The sequence below is a fragment of the Heptranchias perlo genome, chromosome 9, assembly GCF_035084215.1.
Source record: "Heptranchias perlo isolate sHepPer1 chromosome 9, sHepPer1.hap1, whole genome shotgun sequence".
NCBI lineage: Eukaryota > Metazoa > Chordata > Chondrichthyes > Hexanchiformes > Hexanchidae > Heptranchias > Heptranchias perlo.
Genome location: NC_090333.1, coordinates 65789880 through 65814169, shown reverse-complemented (window position 1 = coordinate 65814169; position 24290 = coordinate 65789880). Strand labels below are relative to the sequence as shown.

Here is a 24290-nt window from a genome sequence, read left to right as displayed (position 1 = left end):
ACTCAGCCGTTTCTTGATATCACGTGAGTGAATCGAATGGCTGAAGACTGGCTTCTGTGATGGTGGGGATATCGGGAGGAGGCCGAGATGGATCATCCACTCGGCACTTCTGGTTGAAGATGGTTGCAAACACTTCAGCCTTGTCTTTTGCACTCACGTGCTGGACTCCGCCATCATTGAGGATGTGGATGTTTACAGAGCCTCCTCCTCCTGTTAATTGTTTAATTGTCCACCACCATTCACGACTGGATGTGGCAGGACTGCAGAGCTTCTATTCCAACTCTCTCCTCCTGTCTTCCCCCCTCCATGAGTCCCACATTCAAATCCTTAGAATTATGATGAGGGACAATCAGATCCTTGGCCATCCAACAGGAGAGGTAACTGGATACGCCATATGAAAGAATCTGCAGAGAGGTCCGAGAAAGAGATAAGCAGAATACTCTCTTTTTAAAAATTCACTTCCAGTACCATTTTCTAACCTAAAGGGGCAGGTAGTTTATGCTCTGACAGCTTGTTACAATTATGTTGACACAAGTGCCAGAAGGGGTGCAGCAACAGGGCTTTCTTCCTTCGGGTAGAAATATTTCAATTCCTCACGATGATGAGGCTGAGCTCAAGTAGTGGGGTAAATTCAGGATGCAAACTTCTTGCCCTACAACTTTGTCGTACAGTATACGAGGGCATGCTACAAAGTTTGTAATATTTATTCAGCATTAACAAAGCTCCAGTTGTACAAATACTATATTTTGAGATGGAAGGAAAAGTGGGTGCATTGGCCTATGGTGCAAAAAATGGCAGAATAAAACCCGTATCACTGCTATATTTTAGTAGATCGCTAATTTCAAGACAGGACTAATTGACACACTTTTGTATTTATTTTTATACATCTAATCTCGAGGTTTAAAATGCCATGATTTGAACAAACACAAAGTAACTGAAGTCTGGGGACTCTGTGTCTGCACACTCTTGGGACATTCCATTCCATCTCAGCCTGGTGGATCTCAAATTTTAATTCTGCAACTCGGCTCGAGATTGAAATATGTATTTCTTGTTACAATTTTCTGGGTGTATTCTTGAACTTAATCACTTTGTAAGTAAAGCTGCAAAGAAACATAGTAGACACCTTGCATCTTTAAAATTGACAGACTCACATGTGTATAATACATGTACATTTTTTAAAAATTGCTAAACCTCTGACTGGATTCAACCAGTTACCCAATGAAGAAAGAAAGGCGCACCAGATTTTATTGATGTTTGTCAAGTATCTTACTCTTCGCAGGCTCAATGGATGCATGCATGTCCTGAGCCTTCAGGTAATGTCGGTGGGAACCTGGATGGCTTGAAGCACTAACATAATGGAAGGCTATTTTCTCTCGACAGGTTACTTGTGCAAATTGGGGGCCTAACGCATATTTCAAGCCCCTTTCCAATATTGGATTGTGACTGAGGTCTGCATGTGTCGTGCATGCTGCGTTCAGTTTTCTCAAGAAAACAGCAGCCACCTTTAAAGGGACCGTTGGAGGCTGCCACCTAGAAGGTAAGTTTTTTTTTTAAAAGGACCGCAAGTGCTCCTCCTGGCTCCAGATTAAAACTGCAGGCCGCTGATTACCACCGCTCTCACTATTATATCCCATCTGCTAACTTGTGGACAAATTCACAAAATTGGTGGCAATATGAAGCTGCTGAAGGAAGTAAAGTACTTTCTTCTTTCTCCCACCCAATCCCTAAATTCTCAATTAATTTGTCTCCTGCTTTGTAAACTGAACATATGGTGGTGGGAGGGGGATTTGCTTCTTTTACATACATAGAATTTACAGCATAGAAACAGGCCATTCGGTCCAACTGGTCTTTGCAGGTTTATTTCAAGTTTCAATTTATATTTATATCTGAATGCATGAAAAACACTTCCATTTTAAATTTTTGTTACCTTGTAAATTAGTGTTGTATGGCTCATTTTAAATGTCAAGGCCTAATTGGTTGATTCTTACCTTCCATTGTGGAGATTTGATGGTCTCCTTCATTTTAATTCCTGAGAACATTTCCAGCAAGATTATTCCAAGACTCCAAATATCAACTGCTGTTGTGCATTCTGTATTACTTTCCAACCCCATCTGTGCTAGGATATTATGAAACTCTGCTTCAGGAGCTCTGTAACCATCCGTCTGAATATATTTTACATCCTGTATGGAGTACGCAAACAAAGACAGAATATCTTAGAATTATGATTAAGTAAAGCAGTAAGCAACAGTTATTGTATTTCTGCACCTGTTATTTTGTTTAATAACTCTCCTGTGAAGCGCCTTTAGGACGTTTTACTACGTTAAAGGCACTATATAAATGCAAGTTGTTGTTGCTAGCGGGTTTAATTGGAAAATCCACTTGTCAGAGAAAACAACTGTCCATGTGCCAAAGAAACTGCTTAAACAATGTATCATATAACACGTGCTAACTTTTTGACACTATCTACCATTTAAAGTTTAAGCTGCATTTGTACAAGATGTGTTACAATTTTATTTGGAGGATACATTAGGTCTCATTTACTGCATATTACTTAAAATATCTGGTTAGCAGAATCCAAGGAGTTCATATTCATCATTTCATTCATAGTGATATCAAATGATTAAGTTTCAAGTGAAGACATGTCAATTTCATTCTTCAAAATGACTAATGCAACAAACAACAGAAACCTTTGAATCTCATGTAATAAATAACATGAACACTGAATCTTCTTGTTGCAACTGATTCGGCACACTCCCTCCCCCAATGAATTGCCAAGTTCTAAAACTTTCAGCCCCAACACCCTCCTCCTCCCCATGGTGAAGAAATAAGTTTTCTAACCTGTCATTTACCCCACACAAAAAGTGCTAAAATTATAGGTTTAAACACTTTTAAAGCTGCAGTGTGGTTGCTGAATTCTATATGGCTTAAGCAGTTATGGAAAATATAAAGTTGTGTATTTAAGTGCAATTCTGCAAATCTTTTATTATGCATTATTGCTTATAATCATTTTCAAACTGCCAAGATTTCTGCAGGTTGGAGTAACAGCTTCACTGGCATCTTGTCATTGTTAGTTTACGCTCCTCTCCCTTGCTGCAGAAAAGGAAATGACAAATCTGGTGAACTTCCCTGCAATTATCTTTTTTTAAAACATTTAAGACCTAGATGGAAATGAACACTATTACATTTAATCAGTCTGGTTACATGTGTTTAGAGCATTGAGCAAGTGTTATTTTATTATCAATATGTTTTTAGCAGACATTCAAACATTTATGCTCCACACCTACAATAATGAACTTTCACTTCACAATTTACCTGATTTCCTTCTTGGAAACTAAGCCCAAAGTCAATGAGTTTAAAACATTCATCCTCCGCACTCCAGAGGATATTGCATGGTTTGAGATCTGCATGTACGTAACCCTCGCGGTGAATAAAAGCTAGTGCACTCAGAACATCCCGCGCACAGTGCTGGATCATCCACATTGAATGGCCCCGATTAATGGAGTGTAGCAGCAGCTCTGAGACACTGGCATCAAGCAATTCCAGCAAAATGCAGTTACAACGTTGGTTTGTGTAGGATAAGTTAGAAAATCTCCCGTATAAAGTCACTGAAAGTACAAAGAGGAAATTATAAATTAAACCACATGGAATGACAGGATATACAGTGACTGCTTTTGTTAATTCTACAAACTTCCTACTCCATAGTAACACAACATGCAGTGCAGGAAACCTGAAATAAACTCCAGTGACATACTGCCACTTATTCTGCGTACCGGTTGAAGTGTAAACCTTTTAAGTCTCTGCACCTAAAAGAAGGTCTGTTACTTTGCCAGTGTTTGATGTTAGTATGTTTTCTAACACCTGCTGTCATTTGTATAAACTGGCTACCTAGTGAATATTTTTCTTTTGGAAGTCATGCATTCTATAGGTAAATTAAAATGTCAATCTTAAAGTAAATGATGAGCTTTTAAAAAGGCACACAACTTTATTGCTTAGAGCGAGTGCTGCCATTAGTACTTATTTTTGAAAAGTTAACGGTGAATGCTGGCCTATATATCCAATGATGAATAGCTTGGAGAAAATACTGAGCCAATTGCATGGGGGAGGTAAACGAACCAGAAAAGACCATGTTTGATTCAGGGTGCTTCGACAATCTTGGCCGTTCTAATTGTCTCTGTCAAAAAAGCATTGGCCCCATTTGAAGCGAGGCTAACGATGGAAAAAGGCGGCTAGCTACGCGTTCTCATGGTCCCAAGTCTGGGTAGAAAGAACCTCTTTAACAAAGGTCAATTCCCCTACCAGAGAAATAGTCAACACAGTAGCTGCTTCAAATCCATAGCTAAGTTGGCATTTGGAGATGACACTTTAGATTTTTTACTAAACAGCTCTTGAATTTAGCTGCAAAACTACCTCTGTGGCCTAGAGGAACTAGGGGGAAAAAAACTTTTACATAGTGCCTGTCATGTTCTCTGGATGTCCGAAAGCATTAGTTTTCTAGGCAAATACAGCAGCCAATTTGCACCAGGCAGTGAGCTGAATAACCAATTAACCAGTTGGTAATGTTGGGTGAGAGTGAAATGTTGGCTAGCACACCAGAACTCCCCTCCATCTCTTCAAATAGCGCCTTGGGATTTATTCCATCCACCACAGAGAGCCTGTTTAATGACTCATCCAAAAGGCGGTGCTTTCGACGGTGCAGCACTCCCTCTGTACTGCTCGGGAGTCATTCCTGGAGTGAGGCGTGAACTCAACCTTCTGACTCAGATAAATGTGCTACTACTGAGCTGACACTCAATTCTTTTTGGGAAGTTTATCTATATTAAATGAAGTCACTACTTAACCAAGTATAGTCATAATTTTTCAACTAAAAGATCCCCCATATAAAACCCCCTTTTAGAACTTTTATTTTCTCACATTTAGGTATCAGAATGGCTCAGTGGCTAAGACTTGCAGTATCCAAGGAATGCTGCATTGCTGGAAATGCCATCTTTCAGATGCGATATTAAACTGAAGCTTGTTCAGGTGGATGTAATAGATCCCATGGCATTATCTGAAGGGAAGCGAGCAGTTCTCTTGATATTCCTCCCTCAACCAACACCCACCACTCAAACAAATGAACCAGTCATTCATTTCATTTGCTGTTTGTGGAATCTTACTATGTACAAATTGGCTGCCATGTTTGCCTTCATAACACCATTGACCACACTTCAAAAAGTAATTTATTAGATGTGAAATGTTTTTGGGGCTTTCTGAAGACACGATAATGCTCTAAATACATGTATGTTCTTTCTTTAGATGGTGTTCTTTGAAAACTACATTTTATATAACATTCAAAAGTCAAGTCATATCAACTTATTTCCTATTTTCATTTTGTTTGGAAATACTTAAGAATACATGCACTAGACGTTGTTGAAATTTCCTTCTATGGTTAGAAAGATTTGCGTCTCCAAGAATAGAATGTGCTTTATATGAAGTGGTTAATAAGAGCTGTGTTGGTGGGTAGGATTGCAAGGTAACTGCTTTACCCAATATTAGAAGGTATTTTAATAAAAGTAAGCAATCCATCTATTCTGGTATCCTTAAAAGTTACTGAACAGATATATTCACTTTGTTGGGATTGCAGCATACCCTTTACCAAAAAAGAGCAGCAAGCTCCCTTAGCTGCAGCATCAGACCTATATGCATACCTTCAAATGCAGCTTTTTCCTGCACACTTCGAACTCCAGCAATAACTTCTAGGTATTTGAGCTTAACTGATTTGACAATATAACCTGGCATCCTATTCACTCTCTTTATTGCCACTTCATACTGTTCAGAAATTGATACGAACAAGTCAACTAACACCACTAATCCTTTCACCTTGATCAGTTTTATCCTACCCATTGAGTATTTATACCCATTTTATTTACAACTGCAGTTTAAACTCTTTTGAGCTCTTCGTAAGACCTTGGCTCCCTTCTTTGGGTCCACAGTATTATCCAGATGCCATCTCCAAATTTTAACTACTTTTTGCAAAGACCACAAATCCAAATCACTCATGCATTCCAGGAATAGGTAGGATCCCTGCACAACAGCCCCCACCCCTTCAACCTAGTTCCTTTTACTTCTAACCTCAGCATCCTTCCCTTTTTAGGTAGTTACCAATCCATGTCTTGCCTTTGATATCCACTGATTTGTTTGCAAAAGGTTATCTAACTTGCAACTTTTATCAAAGGACTTTTGGAAGTCTAGTTACACTTTTATATCACTTCCAGAAATCAAATTTCATCAGGTTGGTCAACTCCTTCTGAAGCAGTTTATTTGAGTTATTTTCATAATACAGGGGCTCTTCCACTTTACTTCTGATAGTTGACGCCATTCATTTTCCAATTTGTGAGGTCAGGCTAATAGCTCTTTTGTTGCAGGTATGGGCCAGTTAACCTTTTTCAATATGGAAACCACATTTGCCAGTTTGCAGTCTGTTAGAATCTTTCTGTTGTGTGGTTCTCAAAATGACACCAGAAAACTCTTCTCTTGGGTATAGTTCATCCCTGCTGGGGGAGTTATTGTTTTTAAGCCCCTTGAACTTAGTTAGAACCTCTGTTTCACTGTCAAAGGCCCAGAGCACACAACATGCTTGATGATGGATGTTATACTTTGTGTGCTCCTGGTAAAAACATGTAGTATTCATTTAGCATGTTTACAATCTCCTGCAATTTTCTCACTGTCAACTCCATATGGAACCCTTTGAGTTTTAACACCCTCCATATTAAACTGTTTCAACATTGGATAAAAAAATTGGCACTTATTTTGCACCTGCTGCTAGTCTTTCCTCATTCTCCTTTGCCACTTTTTAAAAAAATCTTGTATTTAATCTTAAATTTGGTCCAGTGGCGACCTTCTCTCCAAGCTTTGTGAATCTAATGCCTTTTTTAAAATCTATTTCACTTACATTAATCCATTTTTCTCCCTACTGCACTTGGATATTTACTTGCCCTGCATTTCCATCCCTTGTGTTTTATGAAGGATACCAATTTATCCTTGCCAGACTCACTTTTGAGCACTGTTCCATAGTCTATTACTAAGCTCAGCACTCATACCCTGCAGTTTGCCATTTTAATTATGTACCTATGCTGTTTGCTAAGTTAGTGAAAGTTATTGTGCTATAATCATGGCAGCATTTCTCACTCAATATCTTGCTATACTTGGGACAAATTTTGCTGTAATTTTGGGGATTTTTCTCAGTGAATCTAAATCCTAAATGGACATGATGTGTAATCTGCTTGGTATTCAGTCCTGCAATGAAGGCTGGAGGACGAGTAGCTGACAAGCCCCTTATAAAGACTAAAATTACTGTCAATAGATCCTAAACCTATTTATGTACAGCATACCCACAGGTGTCAAAGATTTTGTACAAACCTGACACAAAGCTTCGTAAATGTGAGAGTGTAATTATTATGACTATGTACAGAGGTCCTTCACTCAATTTACCATTCTACGTGGGAAAATTTCATTTCAAGTCTTTAGTTTGCCACTGGTGGTACAGGCAGCTCAAGTTGTTGCACCTGCTTTGGTCAGGGCCAGGATGGAACATACGAAATAGGAGTCGGTCATACAGCCCCTCGAGCCTGCTCCGGCATTCAATAAGATCATGGCTGATCTTCGACCTCAACTCCACTTTCCCGCCCGATCCCCATATCCCTTGATTCCCTTAGTGTCCAAAACTCTATCGCTTTCAGCCTTGAATATACTCAACAACTGAGCATCCACAGCCCTCTGGGGTAGAGAATTCCAAAGATTCACGACCCTCAGTGAATAAATGTCTCATCTCAGTTCTAAATGGCTGACCTTTTAGCCTGAGGCTATGCCCCCTCATTGTAGTCTCTCCAGCCTGTCAGCATCTCCTATTGTTCATCTAACCGAATGTGTACAGGCCCATTCGACTCAATTTCTCCTCACAGGACAACCCCCTCATCCCAGGAATCGATTTAACGAACCTTCATTGCATTCCCTCTAAGGCAAGTATATCATTCCTAAGGTAAGACGACCAAAACTATACACGTTGTAAATAGCCGAGGACCCAGCACTGATCCTTACGGCACCCCGCTAGTTACAACCTGCTAACCTGAAAATGACCCATTTATTCCTTCTGTTTTCTGTCCATTAACTAATCCTCTATCTATGCTAATATATTTACCCCAACCCCATGAGACCTTATCTTATGCAACCTTATCAAATGCCTTTTGAAAATCCAAATTTACTACATCCACTGGTTCCCCTTTATCTACCATGCTAGTTACATCCTCAAAAAACTCAGATTTGTCAAACACAATTTCCCCTTCATAAAACCATACTGACTCTGGCTAATCATATTATGATTTTCTAAGTGCTCTGTTACCATGCCTTTAATAATAGATTCCAGCATTTTCCCAACAACTGATGTCAGGCTAACTGTTTTCTCTCCCTCCTTTCTTGAATAGCGGGGTTACATTTGCTATCTTCCAATCCACTATGACCGTTCTAGAATCTAGGGAATTTTGGAATATCACAACCAATGCCACCACACTATCTGCAGCCACTTCTTTTAGAACCCTAGAATGTAGGCCATCAGGTCCAAGGGATTTGTAAGCTTTTGGTCCCATTAATTTCTCTAGTACTTTTTCCTTACTAATATTTACTTTAAGTTCCTCACTCCCATTAAATCCTTGGTTCCCTACTATTTTTGGTATGTTTTGTGTGTCTTCTACTGTGAAGACAGATACAAAATATGTTTGACGTCTTTGCCATTTCCTTATTCCCCATTACAATTTCTCCTGTCTCAGCCTCTATGGGGCCCATGTTTACTTCTGTTATTCTCTTCCTTTTTACATACTTGTAGAAGCTGTTACAATCTTTTTATATTTGCTAATTTACTCGCGTTCTATTTACTCGCTCTATCAACTTTTTGGTTATCCTTTGCTAGTTTCTAAAATTCTCCCAATCCTCAGGCTTCTTGGCAACAGTATAAGCCTCTTCTTTTAACCTAATACCATCTTTTAACTTTAGTTAGCCACGGATGTATCACTTCTCCCATGGAGTTTTTAATTTCTTAATGGAATGTATATTCATTGAGAATTATGAAATATCTTTAAATGTTCACCATTGCTTTTCTACGGTCATAAATTTTAATCTAATTTCCCAATCAAACTTAACCTATTTGCCCCTCATACCTATGTAATTGGCTTTAAGTTTAAGACTCATGGGGAAGGAGAATATGCTGACTGGAGATTTTCCTCCGATTATGGTCCACCAATAAGATAATGCACCTTTCATTAAGAATGCAGAACCACGGGGTGTAAGTGTAGATATTGGGACCAGAATGCACTGGAAAATAAAAACAAAAATCCCAAATTACAACAGGATTTGTACAAGTATGGTGAAAAACTTGATTTTTATAGAAATGCTGTCATGTGGCTGTGATAAATTTAGGTGCGAGTCCAATCACGTTTACCATTTAGTAGCAGGAATACTTAGTTTCCACCCCAGCTTTTGCAATGTAATAGCTTAATTCAGTTTATTCTAGAGAGTTCCTTTTTGGACAGTCTTTAACCACTAGTATGGGTTAAGGATATTCTGGTTATGTTTTCAAAGCACATTTACTGAAAAAAAAACTCTTTCCTGACCTTCCATGGACATGTCGTCACTGCACAATGTCACAAGAAGCATGGAATAGAAAGTACAGCTGTAAAACAAATTTAAGTGTCAAACGGGGTCTTTCATGCTGAACATATGTATATTTTTAACAGGGTAAACTAGCTGCATTTTGGCTTGTGTATAACTAGGAAGAGAAAGAATCATGATTGCACAAAAATTGAGACACATAGGAAACCAGGATGGTTATCAGGCAAAATAATTGCTGGGACACTGGGGTGAGAATGTTAATCATCAGACCATTTGATTGAATTACTACAATTTATTTTCATTGTGTTATACAATCCTGAGGGGCATGCAACACTGTGCTGCAGTGATCACAATAGCCTCTTATTTTTATTGAAACTATACCATATACATTAGAATGTTAGTGCACAAGAATGTTCTGAGGCTGAAATCTTCTCTTGCCCTACATCCATCTTTCGGATGAGGCGTTGAAAGGGCAGATGGGGCCTGAGTTTAAGTGGAAGAGCAAGGCCATTAGCCCCGTTATCCCTCAACCAACATCATTAAAAGAGAGTATGTGGTCATTTCTCTATTCGTGGGTCCTTGCTGTGCGACAAATGCCTATTGGTTTCCTACAAGTGACGATACTTCAAGAAGTACTTAATTGGCTGTAAAGCACTTTGAGGTTGTGAAAGGCGCTATATAAATGAAAGTTCTCTCTTTTTCTTTAATGAAATTGGCTACAAACCCTTCCTAAGCCCCAATAAAGCATTAGCTTATAATTTCCTGCAAAGTTTTGGCGTAACTACAGTAAGACCAAAGTTGTGCCTTCCCTCGAGGCAATTAGCATGTAAACAATTTACGCCAAAACACCGCTCCTTAATTTCCTCGATCGCTTGCACCAATCCAATGTTACGCCTGCTGAAACCCCACTTAGCTCAGCGCCCCTTCTAAAAGATAAGCGAACACTAAATTCCTCCATTTACATCAGTTCAGAATGAGCGTAAATTTACGTTCAAAATGTTAGACGTGGCAGGACCTGAAGTCACCATTTCTGGTATTTTATAAATAGTATTTATTTTTCCTTTACTAAGATCTGTACTCTATTTTCTAGATCTTTGAATGCTTTTTAATAGCATCAGAACCTGTTACATTGAGAAAAGCTTGCCCAATTGTATTTTCTTAAAAATGCTGTGCTCAATGTGCTTAAATGATGGCTCCCAACTTTAATTTTCACATCAATAAGATGAAGAACCTGAAAAATAGATTGAGTATGTTCTATGCTTTTAGGGACTTGACTGTTTACACTGATTTCTGCATGTTTTTACATTAGAGCATATGCTGATTAGATACTCAGGATATTTTGGCACAAATTGTAATTGGCAAGATAGGAATAGAAACAGGTGCAAATTTTGGCATCTGTGGATCAAGGAAATTCCAGCCCAATGAGTCTGTCAAACCCTTTCCTCATTACCAACTTATTCTAGCAGAATAGTGAAATTACTACTGTAATCCCAGAATTTACATAAAGGTTAGACAGCATCCTGCCTCAAATACATGAACTCTGGCCAACTGCCTCATAACAATGGCCAAAATGGAATACAGCCAAGCAGTGGGAGCAATTTTGTTCCATGGTCCACATGCCATCTGAACCCCTCATTGTTTAAAAAGGGAGAAAAAGAGATAGACAGAGTAATTCAAGGCCAGTCAGTCTAACCTTGGTGCTGGGCAAGTTATTGGAATCGATTTGGAGGGAGAGCATAAATGGTCATTTAGAAAGGCACGGGTTAATCAAGGACAGTCAGCATGGATTTGTTAAGGGAAGATAGTGTCTGACTTGATTGAATTTTTTGAGCAGGTAACAAGGAGGGTCAGTGAGGGTATCGTGTTTGATGTAGTGTACATGGATTTTAGCAAGGCTTTTCACAATGTCCCACATGGCAGACTGGTCAAAAAAGTAAAAGCCCATGGGATCCAAAATTGGCTCAGTGGCAGGAAACAAAGGATGACAGGTGTTTTTGAGACTGGAAACCAGTGGGGTCCCTTGCTTTTTGTGGTATACATTAATGGTTTGGAATTGAATGTGGGGGGCTTGATCAAGAAGTTTGCAGATGATACAAAAATTGGCCATATGGTTGATAGCGAGGAGGAAAGCTGTAGACTGCAGAAAGATATTAATGGACCAGTCAGGTAGGCAGAAAAGTGGCAAATGGAATTCAATCCAGAAAAGTGTGAGGTAATGCATTTGGGGAGGGCAAACAAGGCAAGGGAGTACACAATAAATGGGAGGATACTGAGAGGTGTAGACAAACAAAGGGACCTTGGAGTAAGTGTCCACAGATCCCTGAAGGTAGTAGGACAGTTGATAAGGTGGTTAAAAAGGCTTACAGGATACTTGCCTTTATTAGCCAAGGCATAGAATACAAGAGTAGGGAGGTTATGCTAGAACTGTATAAAACATTGGTTAGGCCACAGCTGGAGTACTGCATACAGTTCTGATTAGTGCAATCTCATATTTCCTGTAGTGTGGTAGAGCGGGTACAGATTTACAAGGGTGTTGCCAAGGCCGGAGAATTTTAGCCATGAGAAAAGATTGGATAGGCTGGGGTTGTTTTCTTTGGAACAAAGGAGGCTGAAGGAAGATTTAATTGAGGTATATAAAATTATGTCAGGATTAAATAGAGTGGATAGGGAGGACCTGTTTCCTTTAGAGGAGTCAGTAACCAGGAGACATAAATTTAAAGTAATTGATAGAAAGATTAGACAGGAGCAGAGGAGAATTTTTTTCACCCAGAGGGTAGTGGGGGTCACTGCCTGAAAGAGGAAACCCTCAACTCATTTAAAAAGTACTTGGATGTGCACTTGAAGTGCGGTAACCTACATGGCTACGGACCAAATGCTGGAAACTGGGATTAAGCTGGATAGCTCTTTTTCAGCCTATGGGCTAAATGGCCTCCTTCTGTGCCATAACTTTCTATGATTCTATCGCCAGCGAGAGGGTCTTATATTCGACATAACATACATTGTGAAATAACCCAATAGAATGTGAAAATTACATGGTGCAATATAGGAACAGGAATCAGTCATTCAAGCCTGTTCTGTCCTTCCATCAGATGATAGCACTGAGATTTAAATCATATTAAATAGTTCCAGCATGATTTTCATTAGAGTAGATAGACCTGAACAGAACCATAAACCGTTGCCAATTAGAGCACATTTTTAGATCATAAAGGCCTTGAAGACTGCAATTAAACCAGTTTCACCATTACATCACTCGTGTGGCATCTGTGTTACTGCTTTGTAACATACTGCAACCTACATCTCGCCCTATCATAAATGCATGGTCCCTGTGCAATGCCACTCAATGTCTCAGGTTCAATCACGAGGGTCTGCCATCCATCACTGTGCCAATGATAAATGAGAGACGATGGAAATGCATCAGTCAGCATCTGAAAGGAAAAACACAGGTTAACTTTGGGAAGACTGGTAGTAACTCTCTTCTCGGGTGCAGTCTTGACCTGTGCATTTCTGTGCGGGAGTTGCACCATGCGGGGCTTGTTTCCTCAAAAAATCGCAGCACTCAGTGATTCCTCACTGTGCCGCAGACCGTTTCGAAGGCGGTAAATGGGGGGAGGGGGGTGCGCGGGTGTCCGAGTAACTAGGACAAGTTCCCCGGCGCTGGTCTCCGGGTTCCGAAGCCCCCCGCAACAGCCTGGGGGCCGGGGGAACACACTCTCGCCGCCAGCGCACTGTATTTACCGATATTCCTGTGGCCCTGCAAGTCCTCCAGGACCCCGCTCTCGGTCAGGAAGCCGTAGTCCGATTTGGTGTCGTGGACGAACTGTTTGACCGCGGCCCGGGCCGCCCCCGACGTCACCCGATAGACAGCGGCCGATGAACCCTTGCCGAGACACCGCTGCGCCCGCCACAGCCGCCCGTTCGCCTGGAAGACGCCCGAAATGGGGAAAGCATTGCAGACGCGGCCCGGCTCGGAGTACCAGCCGCCCGCACGGGATCTCTGCCTCGGCCTCGCGCCGACGTACGTCGCCATGATAGGAGCAAGGAGGTCGGTCAGTCAGTCAGTGACCGACTCGGAGCAATCACCAACTCCCGCCTCGGCGAGGCAGCCCGACCGTAAACAAGGCCGCAGGCTCGGCGCGGCGCGGCTCCTCCTCTGCAGCCGTTTAACTGACGGGCCGGGCCACGCGCATGCGCGCGTTGAAAACGTCATCGTTTGATCCCGCCCCCTTTTTTTGACGTCCTCCGTTCAATAAACAAAAGTGTGACGCGACCCTGATCCAAGGATTCTGATTGGGCAATTCAGTGCCTGTCAAATTCGACGTCACCACCCAGCCTGGCGGGAACAAATATTTTGTGTCCTAATTTTTTTTTACCCGGGCCAGATGTGATGGTCTGGAATGCACTGCCTGAAAGGGTGGTGGGAGCAGGTTCAGTAGCAACTTTGGAAAGGCAATTGGATAAATACATGAAGGGGAACAAAATTGCAGGGCTATGGGCAAAGAGCAGGGGAGTGGGATTAATTGGATAGCTCTTTCAAAGAGCTGGCACAGGCACGATGGGTCAAATGGCCTCCTTCTGTCCTGTATCGTTGCATGATTCTATAATGAAAATAAAGAGGGGAGGGGGGCAAGTTCAACCTCTAAGGTGAATGTTGGAGCCTGTCCTTAAATAGATTTCCATTTATACAGCACTTATCTCCCCTAGAAACATCTGAAAAGAGTTGCATGTATAATGAATTACTTTAAACTGAAGAGACTATTTTGGGGGCAAAAAGGTCAGTGAGTAATTTAGTGCTGATTAGTACTCAATCCTTCATAGATTTAGAGTAGGATGTTTGACAAGCTGCTCATGGTAGCCAACAACTTGACATTAGTGCAGGCCTAATCAGAAGAAGGAACTAAATTAAGCTAGAAACTAAATTTAAAAAGCAGGACCTCATGGATGGTAATCTCAGGATTGCTAACCGAGCCACGTGCTAATTGGCGTAGGGTTAGGCAGATCAGAAAGGTGAATGCATAGCTGAAAGAGTGGTGTAGAAGGAGGGGTTCCATTTCATCGGACATTGGCACCTAGCAGAAAGGATAAATAGGGCAGTGGATAATGCTTTAAACCAGCAAGATAGGGTAGGGATCTGGTAGCAATAACAAAAGCTTAAAGATAAAATAATCAGGAGATGAGTATAAAGGTGAGACCAGGGTAAGGAATAAAGATAACAAACGGTCAAGGAACAAATACAGTTATAAAACAAGTATAAAAGGACTGTTAAAAATAAAGTATAATGGAACAACTATTAAAGACAAATTTAAACTGCCTGTACAGCAATGTACATAGCCTCCAAAATAAAACAGGGGAACTGGAGGCAATAATCCATAGAGAGGAACCAGATGTTGTAGGAATAACTGAAACATGGCTACATAAAGAACAGGACTGACAACTAAATATTACAGCTTATAAGGTTATCCGAAAGGATATAGAAGGAAGAATGGGGTGGAGTAGCTGTAATAATTAGAGATAACATAATGGCAGTGGAAAAGAGGGACATAACTAGCAGAAGGATATAAACAGAATCTATATGAATTGAAATAAAAGATAAGAAGGGATGCTAATAGGGGTATACTAAAGACCACCTACTAGTGGAAAGGATGATGTGGAGATGCCGGTGATGGACTGGGGTTGACAATTGTAAACAATTTTACAACACCAAGTTATAGTCCAGCAATTTTATTTTAAATTTGAAAACATTTGCCTGAGGAAGGAGAAAATCTCCGAAAGCTTGTGAATTTAAAATAAAATTGCTGGACTATAACTTGGTGTTGTAAAATTGTTTACAATAGTGGAAAGGAGGTGGAGGAAGAAATATGTAAGCAATATGTGAAATGAGTAAAGGACATGGAATAATAATCATGGGCGATTTTAACTACCCACAAATAAACTGGCAAGAAGAGGTAGGTAAAGGGGTACAGGGAATGGAGTTTCTACAATGTGCGCAGGATTCCTTTCTTACCCGGTATGTAAAAAGCCTAATGAGAGGAAGCACTGCTGGATCTAATAATGGGAAATGAATGAGAACAGATAAGAGAAGTAAGCTTGGGGGAACATCTAGGTAATAGCGATCACAACATGATAAGGTTTAAGATAAAGATTGAGAAGGACATAACTAAAACAAAGACCAAAGTAATAAATTGGGAAAAAAAAGTTGATTTTAAGGGGATGAGAATGGACCTAAGGAAAATAAACTGGAAAAAATTACTGATAAACAAAGAAGTAGAACAGCAGTGGGAAACATTTAAAACGATGATCAATAGAGTCCAGGAGAAATATATCCCAGTAAAATAACAAGAATAAACTAGCCAGTAATGACACACCATGGATGAATAAAGAAATAAGGGCAAAAATGGAAACTAAAGAAAAAAGCATTCACTATGTATATAGACAACAAAGGAGATAGTGACAAAAGGGAATATGAAAAGGTTAGGAAAGAAGTCAAATAAACAATTAGGAAGGCAAAGAGAAACTACAAAATTAAATCATCAAGGAATATAAAAAGAAACAGTAAAGTATTCTACAATCACATAAATAACATGAAAAATCAGGATAGGTATAGGGCCACTAAGGGATACACACGATAAACTCACAGGTAATGACAACAAAATGGCAGAAATATTAAATAATTACTTTGTCTCAATATTTACCAGGGAGACTAACATGCGCATGACATTAGAAGAAAAGATATAAAGACATTTAAGATAGAAAGGGGGGAGATAATTAATAAACTAGAGAGGATAAAACCCCTGGTTCGGATGGATTGCATCCACGCATGTTAAAAGAAGTTAGGGAAGAGATAGCAGAGGCACTATTACATATATATAAAAGGGAACAGTGCCAGAGGACTGGCAGACAGCTAATGTGATTCCTATATTTAAAAAGGGAGATAGAACAAGTCCAGGGAACTAGAGACCAATTAGCTTAATGTCGGTGATAGGAAAGATAATGTAACTCAAAGATGTAATAGAAAAAATGAAAATATAATAAAGATTAGCCAGCACGGATTTCAAAAGGGAAGGTCATGCTTGACCAACCTTATTGAATTCTTTGGAGAAGTAACAGAAAAGGTAGACAAGGGTAATGTAGTAGAGATAATGGGCTCGATGTTAGCAGGGCTGCAGGTTCGCGGCGGGGTGGCTATTGGGCACGTGGGTAACGCGCCCGGTGAAATTAGTCAGCCACCCACTCGATCGCAGCCCAGTTGGATCCACTTACCTGGTCTTCCGGGTTCCCCACTGCTGATCTGTGCATCGGGCGGGCTGCGCATGCGCAGTAAGATCTGTCAGCTGGAGGAGCTCTATTTAAAGAGGCAGTCCTCCACTGACAGATGCTGCAACAAATAGAAAAAATTACAGCATGGAGCAGCCCAGGGGGAAGGCTGCTCCCAGTTTAATGATGCTTCACTCCAGGTATCATTGGATGGGGTGAGGAGGAGGGGGAGGACAGAGATCTTCCCCCCGGCGGGCGGGAGGAAGTGGCCTGCCTCTGCCACCAGGATGGCCTGGCTCGAGGTGGCAGAGGAGGTCACCAGCACCACCAACATATCGCGCACCTGCATACAGTGCAGGTAGCGCTCCAATGACCTCAGTAGGTCAGCCAAAGTGAGTACACTTACTCATTCCCCTACACTCCGTCTGCCACATCACCGCCCCCACCCCACACCTCCTTCTGCACTGCCAACACTACTCTGTCACATCACCCCTCACACCCACTCAAACCTCATCCTCATCTTACCTGCACTTACTCACCTCGCCAGTACTCATCCCACCACTACCACTCAACCCAATCCTCATACAATCTCATGGCTCTATCTCATACTCACCCTCTTGTGCATCTCTTTCACAGTCAGCCTCACTCAACCTGCCACTACCTGTGCTGCAGCCACAGGGCATGCATCACATATGTGCAGTAGGCAGCGTAAGGCAAACATGTCGTGAGCATGAAGGGGATGCACAAGGGTGTTTGAGGGTTTGTCATGGTTTTGACTTATATTGAATTTCTGACCAACTCACATTACATATTATATTGGCACCACTACTGCCACGTCTTTGCGAATCTTGTCTGGTTTGTGCAATAATGCCCTTTCCTGAGGATCACTATGAAGACCCACAACTGATGCCACCCATTGTGTCACTGCAGAGTGGGTGTAGGTGTATTTGCAGGGCTCTTTTGTGCAGATGGCTGAGAGACATCGGCGGTGTCCCCGGTGGCACACTGGAAGGATGCGGAGGAGAAGTTGTTGAGGGCAGTGGTGACTTTGACAGCGACAGGTAAGAAGATGGTGCTCGGGCCAGCGGGGAGCAGCTCGGCATGAAGGAGGCTGCAGATGTCCACGTCTGCATGTCGAGTGACGCTGAGCCTCCGTGTGCACTGCTGCTCAAAGAGGTCCAGGAAGCTGAGCCTCGGTCTGTGGACCCTGTGGCGAGGGTAGTGCCCTCTGCGACGCATCTCTCTCTGCGGTTGCCCTCCCTCCTGCTGTACAGGTGGATGTGTCACAGCACTCTGTTGTGGAGCTCCACGTGTCAGAGGTGGACGGCATGGACGGCGAGGCTGGTGAGGCTTGTGATGCTGTTCACCCTCCGAGGAGGTCGTGACTGCAGCTACGGCGGCCCCCATCCGGAAGATGTACATCTGAGGGGGCCCGCAAGGTAGGTAAGTGTGTCCTCACACCGGGGTTGCGGTTCCAGGTCGGTGAATTTTCTAGTTAGGAGGAGGGTGGTGGAGGCAAAACTTTGTCCAACGTGACGGTGTGGCCACCTGTCGAATGCACCTTTGCAGCTGCCACAGGCTGCTGGCTGCAACACCTCCGTTTGAACTGGGAGTGTTTCCCCCAGTATGGGAAACAGTCTCAGTTCAGTGGAAAATCCCACCCCTCCTAATAAAACAGCTCAATCAGGTCTGTAAACGACCTGAACGAGCAAGATAAATACTTTCAAGTGGCATCCCGCTGGCTTTAATTGCCTGCGGGATTCCCACCAGCGGGGGCTGCGCGCGCACGCTGGCGCGTCAGTGGGGAACCCGGAAGTGGGCGGGTTGGAGCCGGGCTCTGGTCCCGCTCCGGGACTCCCCGATTTTCGGAGTCCCCCAGCCAGGAACGCACCCGATAGCGGGTGCTAAATTGATGCCCAATATATTTGGACTTTCAAAAGGCCTTTGATAAGGTACCCATAGTAGACTCATGACTAAGGTCAGAGCACATGAAGTCAGGGGGACAAGTAGCAGAATGGATAGCAAGCTGGCTACAAAACAGAAAACAGAGAGTTGGGATTAAAGGTAGTTACTCAGACTGGCAAAAGGTGGGAAGTGGTGTGCCACAATTTACATTAACAATTTGGACTCAGGAATGGGAAGTACAATTTCAAAATTTGTGGACGTCACCAAATTGGGGGGTATAGTTAATATGGAAGGGGATTGAGACAAAATACAGGAAGACATTGATAAACTTGTAGAATGGGCATGTAATTGGCAAATGAATTTCAATGTAGACAAGTGTGAGATATTACATTTTGGTAGGAAGAATAAAGAGGCCACATACTGCTTGGAAAATAAGAGACGAAATGGGGTCGAGGAGCAGTGGGATCTGGGGGGGTACAGATACAAAAATCACTAAAAGTAGCGACGCAGGTTAATAAGGCCATAAAAAAGCAAACAAAGCACTGGGGTTCATTTCTAGAGGGGTAGAATTAAAAAGCAGGGAAATTATGTTTAACTTGCATGGAACTTTGGTTAGACCACACTTGGAGTACTGTGAACAGTTCTGGTCTCCATATTAGAAAAAGGATGTAGAGGCACTGGAGATGGTGCAAAAAAGATTTACTGGGATGAAACCAGAATTGAGAGGTTCTACCTATCAGGAAAGATTGAACAGGCTAGGGCTCTTTTCTCTAGAAAAGAGAAGACTGATAGAGGTCTTTAAGATTATGAAAGGGTTTGATGCGGTAAACGTAGAGAAGATGTTTCCACTTGCGGGGGAGACCAGAAGTAGAGGCCATAAATATAAGACTGTCAATAATAAATCCAATGGGGAATTCAGGAGAAACTTTTTTACCCAGAGAGTGGTTAGAATGTGGAACTTTCTACCACATGGAGTAGGTGAGGTGACTAGCATAGATGCATTTAAGGGGAAGCTGGATAAACACATGAGGGAGAAAGGAATAGAAGGGTGTGTTGGTGGGGTTAGATGATAAAAGGTGGGAGGAGGCTCGGGTGGAGCATTAACACAGGCAAGGACCTGTTGGACCAAATGGTCTGATTCTGTACTGCAAATTCTATGTAATTCTAAGTAAGTGGAAGTGGGCCATCACAGATGAACAATGTAGTTCCCAAAATATGATCACAGCAAAGGGCAAATTAAAGTCGGTAGTTCAATTTTGTTTGGCAAAAGTTGAAAAGTTCCGGAGTGTTATCCACTTAGGCAACAATTGGGGTGTCAGCCTTGACTTAATGGTAGCACACTCACCCCATAATCAGTAGGTTGTACATTCATGCCCCACTCCAGAGACTTGAGTACATAATCTAGGCTGACACTTCTGTGACATACTGAAGGAGTCAGAAGTGTGGTAATTTGCATGAGATGAAAACAAGAACTCATTTGCCCGCTCAGGTGGACATAAAAGATCGCATTGAACTATTTGAAGAAGAGCAGTTGAGTTTACCTGGTATCCTGGCCAACATTTATCCCTCAATAACACTACCAAAATAGATTACCTATCTCATTGCTGTTTGTGGTAACTTGCTGTATGCAATTTGGCTGCCTATATTGCAACAGTGACTACACTTCGAAAGTAATTCGTTGGCTGTAAAATGCGTTTGGATGTACTGCAGATGTAAATGGCGCTATATAATTGCAAGTTCTTAGAAAATGAATTTGGTGAGATGAAGGAGATATATCGTTAGCCACAGGAAACTGAAATCAGGTGATTTTATGAAACTAAGATGAACAGCAAATATATCAGAATAAATATAAATACATAGATCTTATTTGAATTGGAAGCTGGAATTGGAAGGGACACTGGAAGGACTAAGACTTAGAATGAGGTGAAATGGGTTTCAGTGAGAAATAGATGAGTGTAGCATGACTGGAGATGGAAGTGGACACAACTGAGACACGGGATATGCCTTGATTGTTCACAAACTGCAGGATAAAGAGAAAACGGTAGACAATAGGTACACTTTTGGTTATCTCCAATAACAAAGTCGATTGGGAATCTTTAGTCTGTACTTGTATACTATCCGTGAAGTCAATAAGAAAAAGAAATAACTGTTACTGTGTGATGTGAAAGGAGTGTGGCAGGTCCTACACACTGTTGTGGCCAATTGGTGGCCTCAGTGGTACCTCGCACACATAACTGCATGGTAAGACCATAAAGTGCATTTCATTGAAATAACTTAACCAAGGCTTTCAACCTTCAGAGAGCTTCCTCAGATGACGTGTCACAAAATAATTTTGTATTTGAAGCAATTCTACACTATCTAGTACTGTACTAACCTTTTCAGCATAGCTGGGCTGTGCACTCTGTAGCTGTGAGTTGTTGCCTAAGTGAAGCCTGATTCCATTTCAGAACCTGAATCAATGACAGGATATGATCCTATTGTGTTTGTCACATCAGTTCACCTGGAGGGAATTGAGACCAGCTGGTTGGAAATGCGTTATGGCAACTTTGTTTTTTGTAAAATTTTCTTTGGAAGGGTAAAACAAACTTAATGCATGCAATTCTTTAAATACAGACACCTACAGATATTCTCCCTAATTTATTAAACTGTTTAATTTTTGAAAATAACTCTGATAACCAGTCTCTCACTGTAAAAGAACATTCCAGTTACGGGGTCAAAATAGAAGGTAGTCACTCTTTGCCTGACAAAGGAATTGTTGAGTCTAAAACCCAATGTTAACATCTATTAAGTTCATCAAATATATGTGTGTCTGTGTATACTTTATATAAAAACCAAAGTCACAAGTGACATTGTCTATAATTGTGACCGTGATGACCCTCCTCATTCTCTTCAATCTCCCATAGCCCCTGAATCAACCCTCCCAATGCTCCTAGACCACAAAACTCCCCTCCACTATTCCCAGATCCATTAAGCCCCTTCTCCAATACTCAGACCCAACCCTTCCTCAACTGCTCCCAATCCCCACCACCCGTTCTCACTATTACCACACTGCAACACCATTCTTCCGTCACAACCAACCCACACAATACCCACTCCCCAGTAGTACTGCACACTTCCTGCCTACCCATCTGTAGTTCAAACATTTTCTGTTCCATCTTCCTCTTTACTTTGGCTTCAAAATGAGGTAAGGCATAAAATTAACTGCATAACTTTCCATTGCTCCTGTCATCCAACCTCCCATGAGTAAGCTGTGGGAGATTTACTAGTGTGTAATTTACAAGCGTACTGTTCCTGTAAAAAAAAATTAAACTGTATAAAATGCCCAATACGTTTATAGAATATGGACAGTCCAATCTTTCTTTCTCTTTGATCTTTTGAGACAACCATGTGCTGCATTGTTTGAGATAGGCACCAAAATAATCAGGCATTTTTCTCATAGCTTTGTTTGGAAGCTGCAAAATGGCACGTTTAAAATCTCCAGCAGGAGCATCAATAGTTTGTAGCTGTATCCTTGCCTGACACTGCCTCCTTTTGTATCCAACACATCTCTTACTGAAATTTGTTGCAGTGACTGAAATGATGTGGCATCCAATTGCTGCAGGCTGTTGTTGATCCATGACTAGCACAATTAAGGGGCTCTTGGTTTTATTCCAGTGATTTGGTCACAAATCTAATCCTTTTTTCCCCGTGCAGCACTTGAAGCTGCATTGGGAATACTTGTTTTTAGAAATTCCAACCTGATTTTTAGATACTGAAGGAAAAATGTTCAATCCGAAAAACAAATTGCTGAAATGAGACCGTAAATAGTTGTTCCATGATTATTAATCGGGAGGTGTTTTTCCACAGCAATAACTTTCAAGCATGTTACACAACTATACACAGGAGATCTGCAGAAGTAATGAACCTCTTGATAATGTGAACCTTGGGTGACTCCCAAATAAGAGTTTACTCTATTCCTCAATGTTTGCAGAATAATAATTCTGAATTGAAACTATTTTTAAAAATTCATTCATGGGATGTGGGAGTCGCTGGCAAGGCCAGCATTTATTCCCCATTCCCTAATTGCCCTTGAGAAGGTGGTGGTGAACCGTCTTCTTGAACTGCTGCAGTCCGTGTGGTGAAGGTTCTCCCACAGTGCTGTTACGTAGGGAGTTCCAGGATTTTGACCCAGCGACGATGAAGGAACGGCGATATATTTCCAAGTCGGGATGGTGTGTGACTTGGAGGGGAACGTGCAGGTGGTGTTGTTCCCATGTGCCTGCTGCCCGTGTCCTTCTAGGTGGTGGAGGTCGTGGGTTTGGGAGGTGCTGTCGAAGAAACCTTGGCGAGTTGCTGCAGTGCATCCTGTGGATGGTACACACTGCAGCCATTATACGCTGGTGGTGGAGGGAGTGAATGTTTAGGGTGGTGGATGGGGTGCCAATCAAGCGGGCTGCTTTGTCCTGGATGGTGTCGAGCTTCTTGAGTGTTGTTGGAGCTGCACTCATCCAGGCAAGTTGAGAGTATTCCATCACACTCCGGACTTGTGCCTTGTAGATGGTGGAAAGGCTTTGGGGAGTCAGGAGGTGAGTCACTTGCCGCAAAATACCCAGCCTCTGACCTGCTCTTGTAGCCACAGTATTTACATGGCTAGTCCAGTTAAGTTTCTGGTCAATGGTGACCCCCAGGAAGTTGATGGTGGGGGATTCGGCGATGATAATGCCGTTGAACGTCAAGGGGAGGTGGTTAGATTCTCTCTTGTTGGAGATGGTCATTGCCTGGCACTTGTATGTAATATGATTCCCACCACTTATACCGCTCGTGGTTGTTGCGGCCAGCCACTTATACTCAAAGTTACTGTGCAATATCTAGACAGTGATGGAAGCACAGCTTCATCTTATTTCAAACCAGACCAAAATAATCTCTATTATATTCATTTTTACGTGTCTTTAAAATAAAAATATGTTTAAGATAAATTGCAATGCATTGTATTGTTAAATAATTTTTGAGGAAATAAGATCATACACAAATCTGTTTAGAGGCAATTACTGGTTTCAGGGTGAGGTGGCAAGGTGGTTTCCTACAGTATTGTTGATTGCCTGTGCTTACAAGTTAATTTCATCAGCAGTTCCCCATGTCTCTGCAACTTTTCCATGTATTTTAATCTATCAGTCAATGTTTGGTCTCATAAACAAGCCATTTGATATACAAGTCAAATGTCAAAAGTAAAAGCCAACAGACATCCAAAGGGCTGCTGCTCACACCCTTCAATCCTAATAGTAAAAATGATTAATACAATTGCCTGCTATTGACATAGAACACCTTTAAGAACATAAGAAATAGGAGCAGGAGTAAGCCATATGGCCCCTGGAGCCTGCTCCACCATTCAATAATATCATGGCTGATCTTCAACCTCAACTCCACTTTCCTGCCTGATCCCTATATCCCTTGATTCCCTTAGAGTCCAAAAATCTATCTAGCTCAGCTTTGAATATACTCAATGACTCAGCATCCACAGC

The 24290-nt window shown here is 41.7% G+C and overlaps 1 protein-coding gene across 2 annotated transcripts in view; it reads right to left on the bottom strand.

The window, feature by feature from the left end:
- Positions 1-13823, bottom strand: part of uhmk1 (U2AF homology motif (UHM) kinase 1) — a 33291-nt gene extending 19468 nt beyond the window's left edge. Inside the window, exons 1-3 of one of the 2 annotated variants that reach the window (XM_067990656.1) lie at positions 13372-13823; positions 3313-3605; positions 1989-2180 (exon numbers count right to left, since the gene is read on the bottom strand). In XM_067990656.1, coding sequence (XP_067846757.1) covers positions 1989-2180; positions 3313-3605; positions 13372-13663 — 777 coding nt within the window. In that variant the 5' untranslated portion in view covers positions 13664-13823. Of the gene's footprint in view, positions 1-1988; positions 2181-3312; positions 3606-9638; positions 9711-13371 lie in introns of those variants that run through there. The other variant, XM_067990658.1, reaches the window with a different exon arrangement.
- Positions 13824-24290: the final 10467 nt, after the last annotated feature.